General features: G+C 53.4%; 3 protein-coding genes across 9 annotated transcripts in view; all 3 read left to right on the forward strand.

Moving 5' to 3' along the window:
- Positions 1 to 2,605, forward strand: part of STX5 (syntaxin 5) — a 30,809-nt gene extending 28,204 nt beyond the window's left edge. For 2 of the 4 annotated variants that reach the window (XM_021079995.1, NM_001243381.1), the window contains exon 11: positions 1,864 to 2,602. In XM_021079995.1, coding sequence (XP_020935654.1) covers positions 1,864 to 2,023 — 160 coding nt within the window. In that variant the 3' untranslated portion in view covers positions 2,024 to 2,602. Of the gene's footprint in view, positions 1 to 1,863 lie in introns of all 4 variants that reach the window. The other 2 variants (XM_021079989.1, XM_013994189.2) reach the window with 1 other exon arrangement.
- Positions 2,751 to 17,368, forward strand: NXF1 (nuclear RNA export factor 1). 4 transcript variants are annotated; one of them, XR_002340628.1, is made up of 21 exons: positions 2,751 to 4,187; positions 7,213 to 7,396; positions 7,621 to 7,780; positions 8,497 to 8,580; positions 8,689 to 8,793; positions 8,917 to 8,997; positions 9,134 to 9,203; positions 9,328 to 9,416; positions 9,546 to 9,653; positions 9,825 to 11,770; positions 12,368 to 12,436; positions 12,524 to 12,579; positions 12,673 to 12,780; positions 12,898 to 12,956; positions 13,058 to 13,173; positions 13,297 to 13,339; positions 13,933 to 14,005; positions 14,503 to 14,685; positions 15,568 to 15,628; positions 15,739 to 16,569; positions 16,930 to 17,368. XR_002340628.1 is itself a non-coding variant. In NM_001243350.1 (21 exons), exons 1-21 carry the CDS (start codon positions 4,160 to 4,162, stop codon positions 15,775 to 15,777), a joined length of 1,863 nt encoding a protein of 620 aa, NP_001230279.1. In that variant the 5' UTR covers positions 4,050 to 4,159; the 3' UTR covers positions 15,778 to 16,079. The 4 variants fall into 4 exon arrangements, 2 of the variants coding, with proteins under 2 accessions (XP_020935694.1, NP_001230279.1); XR_002340630.1 differs by lacking the exon at positions 16,930 to 17,368 and having other exon boundaries at positions 9,825 to 11,417; positions 11,734 to 11,770; positions 15,739 to 16,079; NM_001243350.1 differs by lacking the exon at positions 16,930 to 17,368 and having other exon boundaries at positions 4,050 to 4,187; positions 9,825 to 9,934; positions 11,734 to 11,770; positions 15,739 to 16,079.
- TMEM223 (transmembrane protein 223) lies at positions 16,217 to 17,365 on the forward strand. The gene is given in 3 exon segments (XM_003353817.4): positions 16,217 to 16,569; positions 16,930 to 16,959; positions 16,962 to 17,365. Coding segments are annotated over 3 exon segments (606 nt in total). The 5' UTR covers positions 16,217 to 16,253; the 3' UTR covers positions 17,222 to 17,365.

Here is a 17,572-nt window from a genome sequence, read left to right on the forward strand (position 1 = left end):
GATTTGATTGCTTTTCCATTTTTGTTAAGCAGAGCCATTATGATTGTCAGTGTGAATGAGCTTTATTGGCTATGGGATGACAAATGCATCCACACTGAGAAATGTAATTATAGCCCAAAGCTGGGAAACCTGATACGTTTGTTAGCTTCTCTGACATAAACAGGGAATCATACAATTCATGCTCCAGTGTTTGGCCAGAGATTACCTGATAGTCTCGTGACCACCTTCCCAGGACCTTGGACTTGCAGTCACCAGCCCAGCCTTTCCTCTCACTTGCCTACTTGATTCCCAGCCTTCACCAACTTTTCTGTCCTCACAGCGCACGATGGTTTCTGCTCCCTGCGACTCCCTTTGCAAAGACCAGGGTTCATATTTCGTTTTCAGGATTGCACATGCACGTTAGCTGGGAAATGTTTTATTTTCCTCAGCAGCCTCTCAAGAGATTGCCATTCATTCTTCTGAGGACTTCTCTATATCCTGAGAGACATGTTCTAATATCGGGCTTTTCTTTTCTTTTCCTTTCTTTTTTGGCCATGCCTGTGGCACGCAGAAGTTCCCGTGCTAGGAATCGAACTCAAGCCACAGCAGTTACAATGCCAAGTTCTTAACCGGTAGACTACCAGGGAACTCCCTTGGGCTTTTCTTTTTTTCTTTTTATGGCTGCACCTGCAGCATATGGAAGTTCCTGGGCTAGGGGTTGAATTGAAGCTACAGCTGCTGGCTTACACCACAGCCACAGTAATGCCAGATCTGAGCCACATCTGAGACCTACACGGGATCCTTAGCCCACTGACAAGGCCAGGGATCGAATCTGCCTCCTCATAGACACTATGTTGAGTTAACTTGCTAAGCCACAGCAGGAACTCCCCTGGGGCTTTTCTTTATCTCCTTTCTGTCCGTATCATCAAGTTTTTCTTCCTTTCTCACTCAGAACCAGGGTTTCCTGACCATAATGGCCTGTGACCTTTCCCCCGTTATTACAAAGGCAATACTGCTTATCAGAGAAAAATCCATAAATACTGATGTGCAAAAAATTATAATGACTAACATTTTGGGTCCTTTTAGTATGAGTTAGGCACTCTACTCATTTAAGACTGACAGCAGCTAGAGAGGTGTGGTTTGTGTTATCTGAATTTTCTCCTTTGCAGTTGAGGAAAATGAGACTTGGGGTTAAGTGACTGGCTTAGGGTCATATGCTACAGAGCTGATTTTCAAACCAGAGCCAAGATTTGTTTATATTACCCTTCCAGAGCATTTTCTGGAAGGGTAATATAGATATATTTTTTTGTTTTGTTTTGGTCTTTTGTCTTTTTAGGGCTGCATCCACGGCATATGGAGATTCCCAGGCTAGGGGTCAAATAGGAGCTGTCGGTGCCGGCTTACACCACAGCCACAGCAACACAGGATCCTAGCCACGTCTGCGACTTATACCACAGCTCACGACAACAAAAGATCCTTAACTCACTCACTGAGCGAGGCCAGGGATCAAACTGGCATCCTCATGGATGTTAGTCGGGTTCATTAACCGCTGAGCCACAATGGGAACTCCCCTCTTTTCTTTTTTAAACGGCTGCACCCACAGCATATGGAAGTTCCTGGGCCAGGGGTTGAATTCAAGCCTCAGCTGTGGCAATGCCGGATCCTCTAACCTAACCCACTGCGTTGGGCTGGGGATCAGACCCGTGTTTTTTGCAGTGACCCGAGCCGATGCAGTCGGATTCTTAACCTACTGTGTGCCACAATGGGAGCTCCCAGAGCTCTCCCATCTACAAATACATGTACACACACACAAAAATACATTTCAACAGCATTCCTTTTAATCAAGTGTCACTCTTTTTCCCCTCCTCTCGGCCCTCTCTCCAGGATCGACGAGAACGTGCTAGGAGCCCAGCTGGACGTTGAGGCCGCCCACTCGGAGATCCTCAAGTACTTCCAGTCGGTCACGTCCAACCGGTGGCTTATGGTCAAAATCTTCCTCATCCTCATTGTCTTCTTCATCATCTTCGTGGTCTTCCTTGCCTGAACCCTCTCCAACGCTGAGGCATTCCGTGGGGGTTTGGAACCCTCCTGGGAGGGCAGGTGGCCAGAGCTGCCACTGAGCCTGTGCAGGGTGCTTGGGAGAAAGGCCCTGTTTCCCTGGAACTGCTAAGAACGGCCACTGCCCCTGATCTCCCACTCCTTGCCTCTGGCCACCCTGTCCTCCCCTCACCATCCTCAGGCCCATGAAACACACGGTTCTGGATTTGGACTCTGCTGTGAAGTGGCTGGAAGGGAGCAGAGGCCAACTGGAGGGCTCTTCGGGGAGGTTGTCTCCACTGGAGATTTTTATAAACCCTCCCCAGCCTTTCTCAACTCTGGCAGCAAGGGGAGATGATGCCCTTCCCCACCTTCCTGAGAGTGAGGAGAGGAAGTGAAACTTCCCCAGGGACCAACTTTCCCATCTGGGTTAAAATTTACCTCTTCCTCTCTTCACCATGTGAGGCAAGGGGCCCTGAGCCCTTTGGCTGCCTACACAACCCCAACTCTGGCTGCAGATGACTCTCAATCTGCCAAATGTGCTGCGGCCCGTTTCCTCCCAATTACAACAAGACTGTCAGCCTCACTAGCCATGTCGTCATTTCGGGGTGGGAGCGTCGAAGGGCCTTGGCAGCAAGTGGAGTGAGCCCACTGCCCAGCATCATAACTAAAAGGGTTGGGCTGATGGCCCTGACGGGCCAGGCTCACTCACTCTGTGCACACAGCTGCCTCCCGCAGGGGGTTTCCAGGTGTAGCAGCACTTAGTTAGCATGGAAACTTCCCTTCAGAGGCCCGTAACAGGATCCCAGCCTGGGTCCCTGATTGACGGCAACTTCCAGGACCATCTCCAGAAGTATTTGGACCTGTCTCATCTGCATGCTCCAACCATTTGGCCCCAAACTTACTTGCGCTGGATGAAGTAGGAGCCCTGCCTGCTGCTAGGAGTGAAGGTGACATGAAGAATCCGTTCCCAGCTCCAGCTGAGGCTCTTGGTCCCCTTGAAGCCCCTCACCACATCCAAGCCAGTCAGAAGAATGAAGGAGTGACCTGCCTGGAACACCCACCCTCCAGGGAGGTTAATATGCTTTCTAGTCCTGACCAGGACCCAGAACCACATCATCCTGCATCACTGGAGTTCCCCCACTTCACACACCCGAAAGGAAGCTCAAGCTGTAGAGACAACAGTCACTATACACTGTGCTGGCCCCAGTACTTTGAGGGGTCCAGGAGAGCCCAGGTCTTTCCTAGCCATGGCATTTTAATATTTCCTCTCCCTTTGGCCTGTGTTCAGCGTGTGGTCAGGCTGGCCTCCTCACTGCCCAGTTGACACAAGACGTGGGTTTAGCATAGCACATCCCGGTGGGTTGGTGGGTGGGTTGGTTTGTGAAGACAGCCAAAGCCTGGCAAATGCCGTTTTTCTCTCCTTTGATTGCAACTCTCTCGGAGGGAATGCATAGATCAGTAGTTATTTCACAAATATATGTTGGGTTCCTGCTGCGTGCGTGCTAAGTATGGTATCCAGTCAGGTGCCGGAGAGAAAAAGCCGTGAATTAATCAAGCCCCTGCTCTCTAGGAGTTTACCGTTAGTTTTCTATTTCATTTTATAGGCGAGGAGACCGAGGCCTAGATCTGCAAGTGTCAAAGGGCTGAGCTGAGACTTGCCCTGGCTGGATCCTTCTAGGTGTCTATGTGCGGTCACTCCCGCTCCTAAGGGCCTGGTCTCCCACTCCTCGGAAGCCCTTCCTGTAGCCCCTCTTCCCTGTTCCTCTCGGAATCCTGGGCTGCAGTAGCCACCTCTCCGCTTCACCGCTGACCCTGGAGGTGCTCCAGCAGAGAGCTACTAGCGGCGGGGTGGATGAAAGCAGGGGGCCGGCGAACCCGCGGTAACTCGGCTTCCCAAGCTCAGGTCCTGGGCGGGGCGTGCAACGCCAAGTCCCGCCCCCGGCTAGTCCGCTCGTCGAATGCGCACGCGCGTCTCCCAGTGGTTCCGCCCATCACCGTGGGACGTCGGCTGCGCGCGACGCGCTGGCCGCATAAATGCGGCGGCATCCGGCGTAGGAGCACTTCAGCCGGGAGAGCCTGGGCGTTCGGACGTTTGCCGGTGTCGCGGGCCGCGACAGAGCCCGCCCCTGCTCGCTGCGCCATGGCGGACGAAGGGAAGTCATACAACGGTCAGTGCTGGCCCTTGGGTCGGGGAGCCGGTCGATCTTGGGCCCTGCTGGGCTGCGCCAGCCTAGGCCGCAGCGCCGGGGCGTGAGGCCGCGAGGGGCCCGGCGTCCACGGGGAACGGCGGTGGCGCGGCGCGGGCCCGGGGCGAGGCAGCCCGGGGGCCTGGGTGAGCTTGAGGGTTGGGTGCCGGGGTTGTTGACGCTGGGATCCTCCCTTTGCGGGCCCCTGCGACTCGGAGAGGTGGCTCAGTGGTGGGGTGATGAGATTCCTTTGAACTTTGTGGGTGGTTGATGCCTGTCAGTTCAATTTGGCGGCCAAACTGTTTAATGTGAGTCAGTGCCCTTCTCCTGGGCTGATGTGCCCTATTTTCTACCGCGCGTCCAGGCGATTTTGCCCCCTCCCCCACCTAACGCGTCTGTCGCTTAGGCTTAATATTTTAGATCTGCACATCAACTCGATGTTCTGGTCCAAACACTACACTGAGTTTTAGTCCAGAGCGGTGGTTAGGAGCCGAGGTTTCAATCCCGAGTTGGCTATGCCAAGCTTGAGTAACTTACACCCTCAGACTTCGTTTTCCATCTCCTTAATGAGGATAGAAACAGTACCAGCCTTCTGAGTTTGTCTCCGTGTGTGTGTGTGTTAAAACGAGATCATTCATGTCAGGTGCCTGGAGCATAGTGCCTGACACTGGAGAAGAGTGCTCAGTGAATGTTAGCAACGACTTGTGTGCATTTATTACTTTTTTCCTAGGGTAACTTCTTGAGAAACTCATATTTTTAGTTTTTTAAGGAACCTCCATACTCTTTCCCGTAGTGGCTGCACCAGTTTTCATTCCTACCAACAGCGTAGGAGGGTTGCCTTTTCTCCACATCCTCTCCAGCATTTGTTTTTGTGGACTTTTTAATGTTGGCCATTCTGATTGGTGTGAAGTGCTACCTTATTGTGGCTTTGATTTGCATTTCTCTAATAATTAGTGATGTTGAGCATCTTTTCATGTGCCTGTAGGCCATCTGTATCGTGGGTCTTTTTTTTTTTTTCTTTCTTTCTTTTTTTTGCTTTTTAGGGCCCCAGCCGAGGCATATGAAAGTTCCCACGCTAGGGGTCCAATCAGAGATGTAACTGCTGGCCTACACCACAGCCACAGCAACGCCGGATCCTTAACCCACCGAACTAGGCCAGGGGCTGAATCCGCATCCTCATGGATCCTAGTTGGGTCCGTTAACCACTGAGCCACGCAGGGAACTCCTTCATGGGTCTTTTTTAAGAAGCGCTTCCTACACACCAGGGTTCAGAGGATCATATTCTTGGAGAGGACCCTTGGTGAAGCATCCTAACTGCCACTGGAACCTGAATTCAGGAGTTGTCTCCTTAGTTAAAAGCCTTTTCTGACCAAGAAAACAAAGAGCTCACTCCCAAACGTTCAGAGTGGCAGTTTGAGAATAAGACTTTTAAAAGAAGCCCTTAAATTGGTCCTATCTGTGTGTGGTGTTTGTATTGTATGGGCAAAAGGAGAGCTGTTTCCCCGAAAGCTAGTGTAATCATGAGGACGGATTTGCCACCTGTGAGAGGGGTCACCTCGGGGTTAAGTAGATTTGGGTGGGCCCACAGAAAGCGGATGTCGGGTGACTTTTGAGGGGTTCGAATTGTGTCCAGTTACTCTGGGTCACTCACACTTCACATTCACTTGAGAGTGGCAGTTGGAGAGCAAGATTTTTTTTTTTTTAAATCTTTTTAAATTGAGGAAGGTTGATTTACAATGTAATGTTGGTTTCAGGTGTACAGCATAGTCATTCCTGTATTTATAGATTACACTCCATTAAAAGTTATTGGAAAATAATCGTTGTCATTCCCTGTGCCGTACAACAGATCCTTGTGGCTTATCTCTCTTATACTTAGTAGTTTGTATCTCTTAATCCCATATCTTGCCTTATCTTGCCCCTCCCCCTCATAACCACTAGTTTGTTGCCTGTATCTGTGAGTCTGTTTCTGTTTTGCTGTATACATTTTATTTTTTTAAATTCCACCTGCAGGTAATGTCACATAGTATTTGTCCTTTTCCCTCTGGCTTATTTCACTAAACGTAATACCCTGCAAGTTCATTCATGTTGCAACTATGGCAAGATTTCATTCTTTTTGATGGCTGAATAGTATTCCGTTATGTGTGTGTGTATGCACCACATCTTTATCCATTAGTCTCTTGGTGAACACTAGGATCGCTTCCATAGCTTGGCTACTGTAAATAGTGCTACCGTGAACATGAATCTTTTTGCATTATATATTTCTTTCTAGATGTATATCTAGGGGTGAAATTGCTGGTGGTCATATGGTAGTTCTATTTTTAGTCTTTTGAGAGGAGAACAAGACTTTAGAAGATGCTTGTGGAGTTCCCTGGTGGTTCAGCAGGTCGAGGATCTGATGCTGTCACTGCTGCAGCATGGGTTTGAGCCCTGCCCTGGGAACTTCTGTATGCCTTGTGGGTGCAGCCAAAAAAAAAAAAAAAAAGGTCTTAAATTGGTCATATTTGTAACTGACATTTGTGCTCTATAGGCAAGAGTCCTGTTTACCAGAGCTGATGTAATCATTGAGATTGGTTTTTCCCCTTGTGATTGGTTTTCCTTTGTGATTGGTTTCCCAAGATATAATCACTGACCACATTTCCAGTGGAGTTAAGTAGACTTGGGCACTTGAGAGCAGGCAGTTTTCAGGTGACCTGACCGAGTGTGAGTTGTGTCCAGTTACTGCTCGGGACACTCGCACTTCCACATTCTGCTTCTCCTTTGTAGTTCCAGTTTCTGCTTCATTTTTCTAAAGCCTTATACACAGTTTTCCAGGGATGTTTCCCTTTTGCTGCCATCCCACGGAGAAGGTTCTTTCCCTGGCCAGGCAGAGGAGTTTGCCAGGAGGTGGGCTCTGTCGTGATTGTGTGTCTCCTGTCTGGTAGTGCAGGGTGCTGGATACTGGGATCGCCCAGTAGGGGAGCTGAACCAGGGATGTATTTTCTAATTTGTGTCCCGTTTCCAACCCCAGAGCACGATGATCGAGTTAGTTTCCCTCAAAGAAGGAAGAAAGGCCGAGGCCCTTTCCGGTGGAAGTGTGGCGAGGGGAACCGGCGCTCTGCAAGGGGAGGTTCTAGCATTCGGTCTTCCCGCCTTGAGGAAGATGACAGAGATGTGGCAGTGAGCGACGCCCAGGATGTTCCCCGACTACGATAGTGAGTAACCAGTTTGTCCGGTTTGAGTTCAGCGACCCGTTTGTTTCCGTGGCCTTCTCACCACAGTGCGTGTGTCATTTCTCTTCGTTGCTGGACGAGAGAGACATGCCAGAACCAGCCTCCTGGTTGAACAGCCGTAGGCCTGGTCCGGACACCAGGGCACGAAGGTCCCCGAGAAGACAGGCCTCACTTTGTGGATGTTTGATTCCCTCCTTCCCCCACAGCAACCCCTATGCTCCGCGACCCAACCGTCGGGGCGATGGTTGGCACGAGCGGTCTCGAATTCACGTCACGGTGCCTCTGCGGAGAGACAGAGTTCCTCCAGAGAGGGGAGGAGCCGGCACCAGCCAGGATGGGACCTCAAAGAACTGGTTTAAGATTACAGTGAGTGTCTTGGCAAGGGCGCAGAGCCGGGGTGCTGGGGGGCCGGGCCCAGGGTGAGGGGTTTCCTTCGCACATCACAAGGTTGGGCTTCTCAGCGGCTCACTCCACAGTCAGGTGGCCATTCTTTCTCCTTAGAATCCCTGTCTTAAAAAACCTATGAGCAGGTTCAGAAAAGGAGAAGGAGACAAGTGGGATTGGGGGGGGCATCTAAAGGGAAATGTGGCAACTGTGGTTGGGAGCTGGACTGACTCCTCCGGATTTCTCCATCGCCCTCAAGCCCAGCGTGGCGGCTGGGGGCCCTGGGGTTCTCTGAGCCAGGCAGGTTATCAATGACACCTTGCAACTTTTAGAATCAAGCAATTTGAGGAGTTCCCTGGTGGTGCAAGGTTAAGGATCCAGGGTTACTGCTGTGGCTTGGGTCACAGCTGTGGCACGGGTTCAAAACCTGGCCCAGGAATTTTTCAGGCCACAATTAGGTCCCCCCCCCCAAAAAAAAGAAACAGTTTGATTCTTTTGAGGAAAAATTCTGCCCAGTATAAATAGACAAAGAGGAGGTTAAGGAATCTGTGTTTGGCTTGAATAGAAAAGCTTTCACTGGCCATTTCTTTCGAAAATGTTTTAGAGCTGGCCGGTGATATGAAGAGAGCACGAGGGCAGGCCTGCTGGTCAGCGATGGTTGTACGCTGTTCCCTTTTCTCTCTCTCTCTCTCCTCCAGATTCCTTATGGCAGGAAATACGACAAGTCATGGCTCCTGGGCATGATTCAGAGCAAGTGCAGTGTCCCTTTCACTCCCATTGAGGTAAACTCCGGCGTGAGTGGCTGGCCGGGCCCCAGGGGAGGTGGAGGTACCAGCTGGGCCAGGGGCTCTGGGCTCCAGGCCTGACACTCTTGTTTCCTCTTCCGGCAGTTTCACTATGAAAACACACGGGCCCAGTTTTTTGTCGAGGACGCCAGTACCGCCTCGGCATTGAAGGCTGTCAACTATAAGATTTTGGATCGGGAGAACCGCAGGGTGTGTGCAAAGGGCCTGGCGTGCTCGGGGGCGGGGCTTGGTGCTCAGGGCTCCGACTGAGTCTCGGTCCCGGGGCTCGGGCCTCCCCGAGTTCACCCTGCCCCGGGTCTTCCTTGTCCGCAGATATCTATCATCATCAACTCCTCTCCGCCGCCCCACACTGTGCAGAACGAGCTGAAGCCGGAGCAAGTCGAGCAGCTCAAGGTGAGGCCGGTGGGCTGAATGGGTGTGTCCTTCCAGTTGTCACCCCCCACACACACCCACCTACCCACCCACACACACACACACACAGCCCCAGAGACTGCTGAACTGCTGCTGAACGCTTTGTCTTCCTCTGTAGCTGATCATGAGCAAACGATACGACGGCTCCCAGCAAGCCCTTGACCTCAAGGGCCTCCGTACAGACCCAGGTACGGTCCACAGCAGGAATGCTTAGACGGTTGGAGACAGAGGGGGCTCAGTCCGGCAGAGAAAGTTGGAGAATGGTGCGGGCCCCAACACCCCCTCAGACTGACTTCCCTTTCCTTCCTGAAGACTTGGTGGCCCAGAACATCGACGTGGTCCTGAACCGCAGAAGCTGCATGGCAGCCGCCCTGCGCATCATCGAAGAGAACATCCCTGAGGTGAGGCCTTTGTCCCGCCCGCGGGGCGTGAGGACACGGGGGTGGTGTAGATGGGAGGGGCCTTCATGGCAGGCTTGTTTCTAATCCCCTCGCTGGCCGTGCTTCCTCTAAACTCTTCTCTCCCCACAGCTGTTGTCCTTGAACTTGAGCAATAACAAGCTCTACAGACTGGATGACTTGTCCAACATCGTGCAGAAAGCACCGAATCTAAAGATCCTAAATCTCTCTGGAAACGAGGTGAGATGGAGAGCCTGGTTGTGTTCTGAAGGGGGGGTGGGTGGGCAGAGGGTGCTGACCGCGGGAGACAGGGGGCGGGCGTTTCAGAGTCGAGGGGGATTACGGGGGGCAGGGGGGCACGAGTGGGGATCCAGCTGGCTGCCTACCCGCCTTTTCCCCCCTCCCTTGCAGCTGAAGTCTGAGCGGGAGCTGGACAAGATCAAAGGGCTGAAGCTAGAAGAGCTGTGGCTCGATGGAAACACCCTGTGTGATACCTTCCGAGACCAGTCCACCTACATCAGGTCAGTTGTAGCCTCTGTCTCCCCTCCTGGGGACCTTCACCCCCCGGGAGGCTGAGCTGCTGCCCCCTGACCAGTGCCCATCTGCAGGAGATGTGCAGCCCTGAGCTGGAACCACCTGTCCTTTGGGAGGATCACGTGCTCCTCCCTCTCGTCTGTCCGTGTCCCCAGCTTGGCCCTGGTCTCCTGCCCTTCCTTCCCACCTGACTGCTCTTTGCTGGTTCTGTGGCCTTTCTCCCTCCTTCCTGAGCACAGCCTTTTCCAGACTCTCCCTGCCCTCTGTTCCAGGAAGAGCATCTCCCCTTTTCTCCCGTGACCAGGGGGTGTCGTGTATGTGCCCCACACGTGGGGTTGATTTGAGCAGCCAAGAGCCTGCTGCCCCTGGGCAGAGAAAGCCCTCCCTCCCCGGGGCTTCTGCTGATGGGCCTTCCCTCCTCTGCACTTGGGCCAGGAGGGCCCGCTTCTCTCAGTCCACGCGCCCAAGGCTGCCGCCTGGGCTTCCCCGCCCCCGCTGAGGTGGAGGCCTCCTGGGGGCTGCTGCCAGGCAGACGGTGTCTCTTGCCCAGTGCTCTGAGCTGAGCCCTCCCTGGAGGAGAAACCTGGGGTCCCTAAGACATGTGACCAGAGCCGGGGCCCCGCCGGCAGGCGAGGGCATCCCCAGGCAGGTGCTGGGCGTGGAGGCCGCGGGGGCGTAGGCTGCAAGGAGACGGAGAACTGACCCTCTCCGGGGGCGCTGCCCCTCCCTCGCTCGCACACCTCACATCACCCTGCTTGGCCCCGGAGGATGGCTGGCTAGCCAGAGACGGGTAAGATTCCTCAGGGAAGGAACAACCTAAGACAGGCACAGTCGCAGAGGGGCCATCAGGAGAGGACTTGGGGGCCAACAGAGGTGGGGCACAGACCCTCACCCCCCCAACTTTGCAGGGGCCTGAACCCTCACGCCTTCTGAGGGAGGTCTCCTGCCCCCATGGCTGTCTCGCTTCCCACGCCCAGCTCAGATCGGGACCCAGGTGGCAGACAGAGACCTGGCCAACAGCAGCCGCCCTCTCGCCACACCGAGGATTTGTTTCCCGTGTCCTCCTTGGACCACAGGGAGAGGGGAGCTGAAGGAAAAGGCTGGGTCAGGCGCCTTCTTCCCTTCGTTCTCCCTCTTCTCTCTGGGTGGCTCTTCGCCCTGTAGAGCTCCGGCTTCTTTGCTTTCTTTTTCCTTTTTCTCTCTGCGCACCTGTGTCTCCCTCGTCTCTCCTTCACCCCCTCCCCTCCTACCTGTCCTCTCTCTCTTCTCCTCTCCCTGCCTTCTCTTCTTCCTTGGCCTCCCCTCCTCCTGAGCCCTGCCTTGCTCGTCTCCCTGCCCCAACATCCTGTGCCATCCCTGTGGTGTGTTCTGGTCTTGGCCACGGCCAGACCTGGCAGAAGTGATGGATACCTGTTGAGGCAGCGGAGCCCCTGGGCTCCCACCCCATTCCCTCCTCCCGGGGCTGCACAGGTGAGTAGGTGGAAGGTAAGGGGGGCAGGGAGGGAGAGGAGGTCCTGGCTTAAAGCCCGGGCTGGGAGCGCTGCTCCTGTGGCGCTCGGGGTCAGGCAGAGAGAAGAGAGTCGGCCTTCAAGGCAGTCATTTCTGGGTGCCCCGGGTGAGGCGGGGAGTGGGGCTGCTTTTCCTGGAGCTCAGAGGCTGGGGAAGAGGGCGAGGACAAGCAGGATGGGGTGGGCTGTCCCTCGGGTGTTGGTGTATTTGCTCCTAGTGCAGCCCAGGAGGCCCGGTGGCTCTGAAGCATCACTCACTTCTGTCCCGTTCTTGACAGCGCCATTCGAGAACGATTCCCCAAATTACTACGCCTGGTGAGTCCCTGACTTTTCTTATTCTCTTCTGAGGAGGGTAGCATCTCCCACCCTCAGAGTGTTGCCCGATGAGTTTATGTGGCTGCTAATTTGGGGGCACAGAGAGAGCCCTTTGAGAATCTGACAAATCCTATAATCCTTTCTTCTCAGAAAAGTGCCCATAGACAAAAGTTGCGTCTTATCAGGATTCATGGACCCTTTCTGTTTCCCTTTACACTTGACCTTGGACCCCTCACTCTTAGTTCACCCATCAGATTACTCATCTAGCCTTTTTTCTATAGTTTTTCTTTGGTTGGTTGGTTGGTTTTTCTTTTTTTATGCCACACCTGCAGCATATGGACATTCTTGGGCGAGGGGTCGAATCAGAGCTGCAGCAGCTGCCGGCCTACACCACAGCCACGGCAACTCCAGATCTGAGCTGCATCTGCCACCTATGTCACAGCTTGCAGCAGTGCCAGCTCTTTAACCCACAGCAATGCCGGGGATCAAACCTGCATGCGCCCTCACAGAGACAGTGTCCGGTCCTTAATTCGCTGAGCCACGATAGGAATTCCTTTTCTCTGGTTTACACTGTCCACTTTTGCTCCCTTTTTGCAGGATGGCCACGAGTTACCCCCACCAATTGCCTTTGATGTTGAAGCCCCCACGATGTTACCACCCTGCAAGGTGAGTGGGCTGTGCAGTGCGGGGCGCTGAGTCAGGACTGGTGTTGAGAGTCCTGGTTACGTGATTCTGACATCTGTTTGATTCCAGGGAAGCTATTTTGGAACAGAGACCCTGAAGAATCTGGTGCTGCACTTCCTGCAGCAGTAAGTGTCCTGGGCCCTGAGGCAGGGGAGAGGTGGGCTGGCCCCACCGCATCTCACTCGTGGGAGCCATTGGTCCTTTTGTTTTCCCCGCAGGTACTATGCAGTATATGACTCTGGAGACCGGCAGCGGCTCCTGGATGCCTACCATGATGGGGCCTGCTGCTCCCTGAGCATCCCCTTCATCCCCCAGAACCCTGCTCGGTGAGTATCACAGCCCAGAAGCTGCCTGGGGCCAGCATTTCTCAGCAGACCCAGGCTGGCACCTGCTAGCATCCACGCTGCTCTGCCCACTACCTCCTTTTCCGTTTATCCCCCCAGAAGCAACTTGGCCGAGTACTTCAAGGATAGCAGGAATGTGAAGAAGCTTAAAGACCCTAGTAAGTGTGTGACGTGAGCAGAACAAGTTGGGAGAAGGGGAGGGGGATGGCGTCGGTGAGCGCGTGGCAGCCCCTGACCTTGGGTTCTTCTCCCCCCACAGGCCTGCGGTTCAGGCTGCTGAAGCACACGCGTCTCAACGTGGTGGCCTTTCTCAACGAGCTGCCCAAAACTCAGCATGATATCAATTCCTTCGTGGTAGACATAAGCGCCCAGACAGTAAGCACCTGTTTTCTTCCCTGACACGGCCCCGAAGTGGGGAAGGGGCGGTTGCAAGGCCCTGAGGACCCGGGCTCTGGCTGGCAGCCTGTGGGGTAACTGCTGCTGCTGCTTCTCTTCCAGAGCACATTGCTGTGTTTTTCTGTCAATGGAGTCTTCAAGGAAGGTGAGCCTCTTTGGAGTCCCGAGTTTGCAGCTTGTCGTTCTCAGCACCCACCCTCAGCTTCCCAGCTGCCTTCTCTCTTCTTCCCTGACCGCTTCCTCCCGCCCTGCCCCGCCGTCACCGTCTCCACTTGGCCTGCCCTCCCCGCCTGGCTTTCCCCTCTGGGATGTGGGTGGGCAAAACCTGAGGGTGACGAGGACACAGACTCTGGAGTCAAGCAGATCTGAGTTTCTGTCCCAACCTCGGTCCTCTGTGTCTGGGCAGTCGACATCACCCCTGAGCCTGAGTCTTTATTTGTAAGGGGCAGGGGTTAGTAATAGCCTTCTGTCGTGGGGAGTAAATCAAGTGATTGATAAAGTCCTTGACACAGGGTCTGGCACACGAGTGTGGTTAGTGGACAACAGTGTCATCATGACTGCCCTCCCTGGCCTCGGACCCCCTGCCCCCAACTCTGCTTCCCCTGTATACACACTGTCACCCCTGCCTGGCCCCCTTAGGGTTCTTTGTGGCAGATGAGACCATGATTTTTGAGAAGCTGTTTGAAAACATAAAGCATGAGTGACTCGGAGGGGTCATCACCTGTGTTGTCATTGCAGTGGATGGAAAATCTCGGGACTCTTTGCGAGCCTTTACCCGGACGTTCGTGGCTGTTCCTGGCAGCAATTCAGGGTGAGTGTTTGACTTAGCGCGTGGGGTCCTAGTCCCCAGTCCCCAATCCCTGGCCCCCACCACTGTGAAATGTGGGGACGGTGGAGTCACCCCTCTGGGCATTTTCAGAATTTCAGAAAGGCTGAGGGAGCAGAGGAGGCTCACACAGTGGTGAAGGGTTTGGCTCTGGAGTCCAGCTGCCTGGGTCTTCCATCCTGGCTCCACTACTTCTAGCCAAGGGCAAGTTTCCTCATCTGCAAATCAGTTTAACAGCATTCACTTTCTGAGTCTGTTGTGAAAATAAATGAGGGCTAAGAACTGTCTGTGGGTTGGGGGAGAATGTCTAATTCTAGCGTGTTTGGTAGGTAATCCCATACATAGAGTCCACAGGAAAGGGGGTGAATGATGAAGGGACCTCGTGGGTATTGAAGGAATCTGAGTGTCAAACGAGGAGTGACGGTGGGAGGATGAGGTTCTCTGTCTGTCCCGCTGTGTCTAAGGTGCTCTTTGTCTCCAAGGCTGTGCATCGTAAACGACGAGCTGTTTGTGCGGAATGCCAGTCCCGATGAGATCCAAAGAGCCTTCGCCATGCCGGCGCCCACGCCTTCCTCCAGCCCAGTGCCCACCCTCTCCCCAGAACAGCAGGAAATGCTGCAAGCATTCTCTACCCAGTCTGGCATGAACCTTGAGTGGTCCCAGAAGTGAGTACTGGGCCTGTGTAGGCACAGGGGTAAACTGAGGTAGGGCTGGTGGTGAATAATGAGTGCCCATAAAATTTTTAAAACCAGACCTTTTTTTTTTTTAATTGCTTTTAAAAAAGGGGATGTTCCCTGGTGGCCTAGTGCTTAAGGATCTAGCACTGTCACTGCTGTGGCCTGGGTCACTGCTGTGGTGTGGGTTCTGTCCCTGCCCTGGGAAGGTATGTATGCTGTGAGCGTGGCAAAAAAAAAAAAAAGAAAGAAAAAGATTGTCCCTGAGAAAAAATTTCTTTGTGCGTAAATTAGCATAACAATTTAAAGCCAAAGCGAAGTCCCTTTTTTATACTGTTCTGCAACTGACTTTACTTATCCCATGAGCATTTTTCCCTATTAGTGTAAAACTTACCTTAGTCTTGTTTCTATTAGCTATTTAGTAGAAATAGTTACTTAATATCAAAAGACCATTGATGGACATTTGGATTTTTACCAGTTTTTCATTTGTATAGAGTATAACAGCGTGTATATAATTGTTGGCAAACTCAGGCGTGTATTTCTATAGAATGGATTTTTTTTTTTTGAGGCCACACATGAGGCATATATGTAAGTTCCTAGACTAGGGGTCGAATCAGAGCTCTAACTGCCAGCTTACACCACAGCCACAGCATTGTGGGATCTGAGCCACATCTGTGACCTTCACGGCAGTGCTGGATCCCCAACCCAGTGAGCAAGACCAGGGATTGAACCTGCATCTCCATGGATAGTAGTCGGATTCTTTTCTGCTGCTCCACAACGGGATCTCCCTAGAATGGATTTTGAAGTGGCCTTTGGTGATCAAAATGACTGTGGTTGTTTCTCACAGAGGTGTCTGTTCTTGCCCTGCTCCAGGTGTCTTCAGGACAACAACTGGGACTACACCAGATCTGCCCAGGCCTTTACTCATCTCAAGGTAAGGGAATGGGTGGCAAAAAGAGATCTCCAAGCCTTCAAGAGGGTCAAGTAAGCTGGGGGCATGGGTGCCATCCACCTCACTCTACCAACCTTTTATTTTTCCCTAAGGCCAAGGGCGAGATCCCAGAAGTGGCATTCATAAAGTGACCCATAGTTGTGCTCCAAGAGAAGGCACCTGTAAATAGCCCTTGGATATATTGATGTCTCGTTGCCATGGTTGTCGCCTCTCCGGCCCCCAGGCCACCCTTTGACTGTGACCGAGGAGGGGGTGCTGCTGGATCCCTCTCCTCACCTGCCTTCTGGAAGACTTCCAGGAGATTGAGCCTCTGGTGCCAGGAAGCCAAAGCTTACTTTGTAGAACTGACACTAAACTACTCAAAGGACTTAGGTGCTTTGTGTACTTAACCCCACGATCCTTCCTACTTTTTAAGATAAAGAGTGATGTTGTATTTTGTGTAGAGCGTGCAATTCTGTATTAGCCTTGCCCTTTGCGTGTGCTGGCGGAAGGGAGGCCAGGGCTGGGCCTAGAGGGCGGGGACGGAGGCGGCGGACGGGGACTCCGGGAGGGCGGGGAGGAGGCGTCGGCAGGAAGTCCCGCCCCGGAAGTCGCCCCTTGCGGGGCCATGGCGGCGCCCGGGGCACGCATACCCGCGCGGCTGCTTCTGGCGCTGCAGTCCCGACCCGCGCGCCGGGCCCTGCACGATGCAGCCCCGCCACGGGACGTGCTGCTCTTCGAGCACGAACGAGGCCGCTTTTTCGCCGTCCTCGGGCTGTTCTGTGCCGGCCAGGGCGTCTTCTGGGCCTCCCTGGCCATTGCCGCCTTAACCCGCCCCCCGGCCCCGGCTCGGCCTCCGGACACCGAGTCCCCAGACCGTGGCCGCCTGGACCTACGCTCCGCGCTCTGGCGCTATGGCCTCGCTCTTGGCTGCGGCACTATCGGTAAGTGTGGGCGGGCGGGAGTGGCAGGCACACTCCTCCCTGCTCAAGCGAGAGTAAGGGGCTCCCAACCCTCCAGGCTACGCAGGAGGTACGCCGGCGTTGGCAGTCCGCGAGCGCCAAGCCCTTGAACAGGCTCAGGCTGAGTTCTGCCTCTCACTTCATGACCTTGAGCAAGTTACTGGGCCGTGTTTTCAACGGGGATGCACATCTGTTAAGGCTTTCGGGAGAAATGGCATACATGACGGGTGTAAGACGTGCTCAGGAGGAGTTACTATCACAATTATTTTATTCAGGGGGCACTGGAAGAGTTACTGCTTAGTAGCTCTTCGGTGAAAACCTCAATCTTTGCCGTTCCTGCAGGTACCCTGGTACTTAGTGCTGGTCTTCTCTTTCCCTTCGCTCTGTGCGCTCAGTGATGCTACGGGCTGGAGGGAAGCAAGTGACCCTCACCACTCATGCCCCCTTTGGCTTGGGTGCCCATTTCACTGTTCCCTTGAACCAAGTATCCTGCATGGCCCATCGGGGTGAAGTCCCTGCTATGTTGCCTCTGAAGGTCAAAGGCCGACGCTTCTACTTCCTCTTGGACAAAGCTGGACACTTCCCCAACACAAAACTCTTTGATATTACTGTGGGTGCCTACCGTAGCTTGTGAAGAAACCACCTCAGCTCATTCAGGCCTCCCAGAGGGGAATAAAATCTGAAACTTAGGGGCGGGGCAGCAGTTGGTCACACAGGGGGCCCAGAATTCATTGACAGCAAATAAAAGAGCACTCTTCCCGAGGGCAGCTACCTGCCAGTACCTTTTAAGTTTTTTTTTTTTTTTCCCTTATAAACTTAAATTCTTTGGAGTAAAGCAGGCTTTTATGTTCACAAAGGTATTTGTGAGGTGCAGAGTATTTTTCCCCTGGAAATACTCGTTCTGGGTTGCCACAGTCAGACAGGTAGCACAAGGATGCTTTCCTTGCATCTGTAGTGGAACCTTTTTAAGTTTTGACCCATGTCT

Source organism: Sus scrofa, chromosome 2 (genome assembly GCF_000003025.6).
Source record: "Sus scrofa isolate TJ Tabasco breed Duroc chromosome 2, Sscrofa11.1, whole genome shotgun sequence".
NCBI classification, from domain to species: domain Eukaryota; kingdom Metazoa; phylum Chordata; class Mammalia; order Artiodactyla; family Suidae; genus Sus; species Sus scrofa.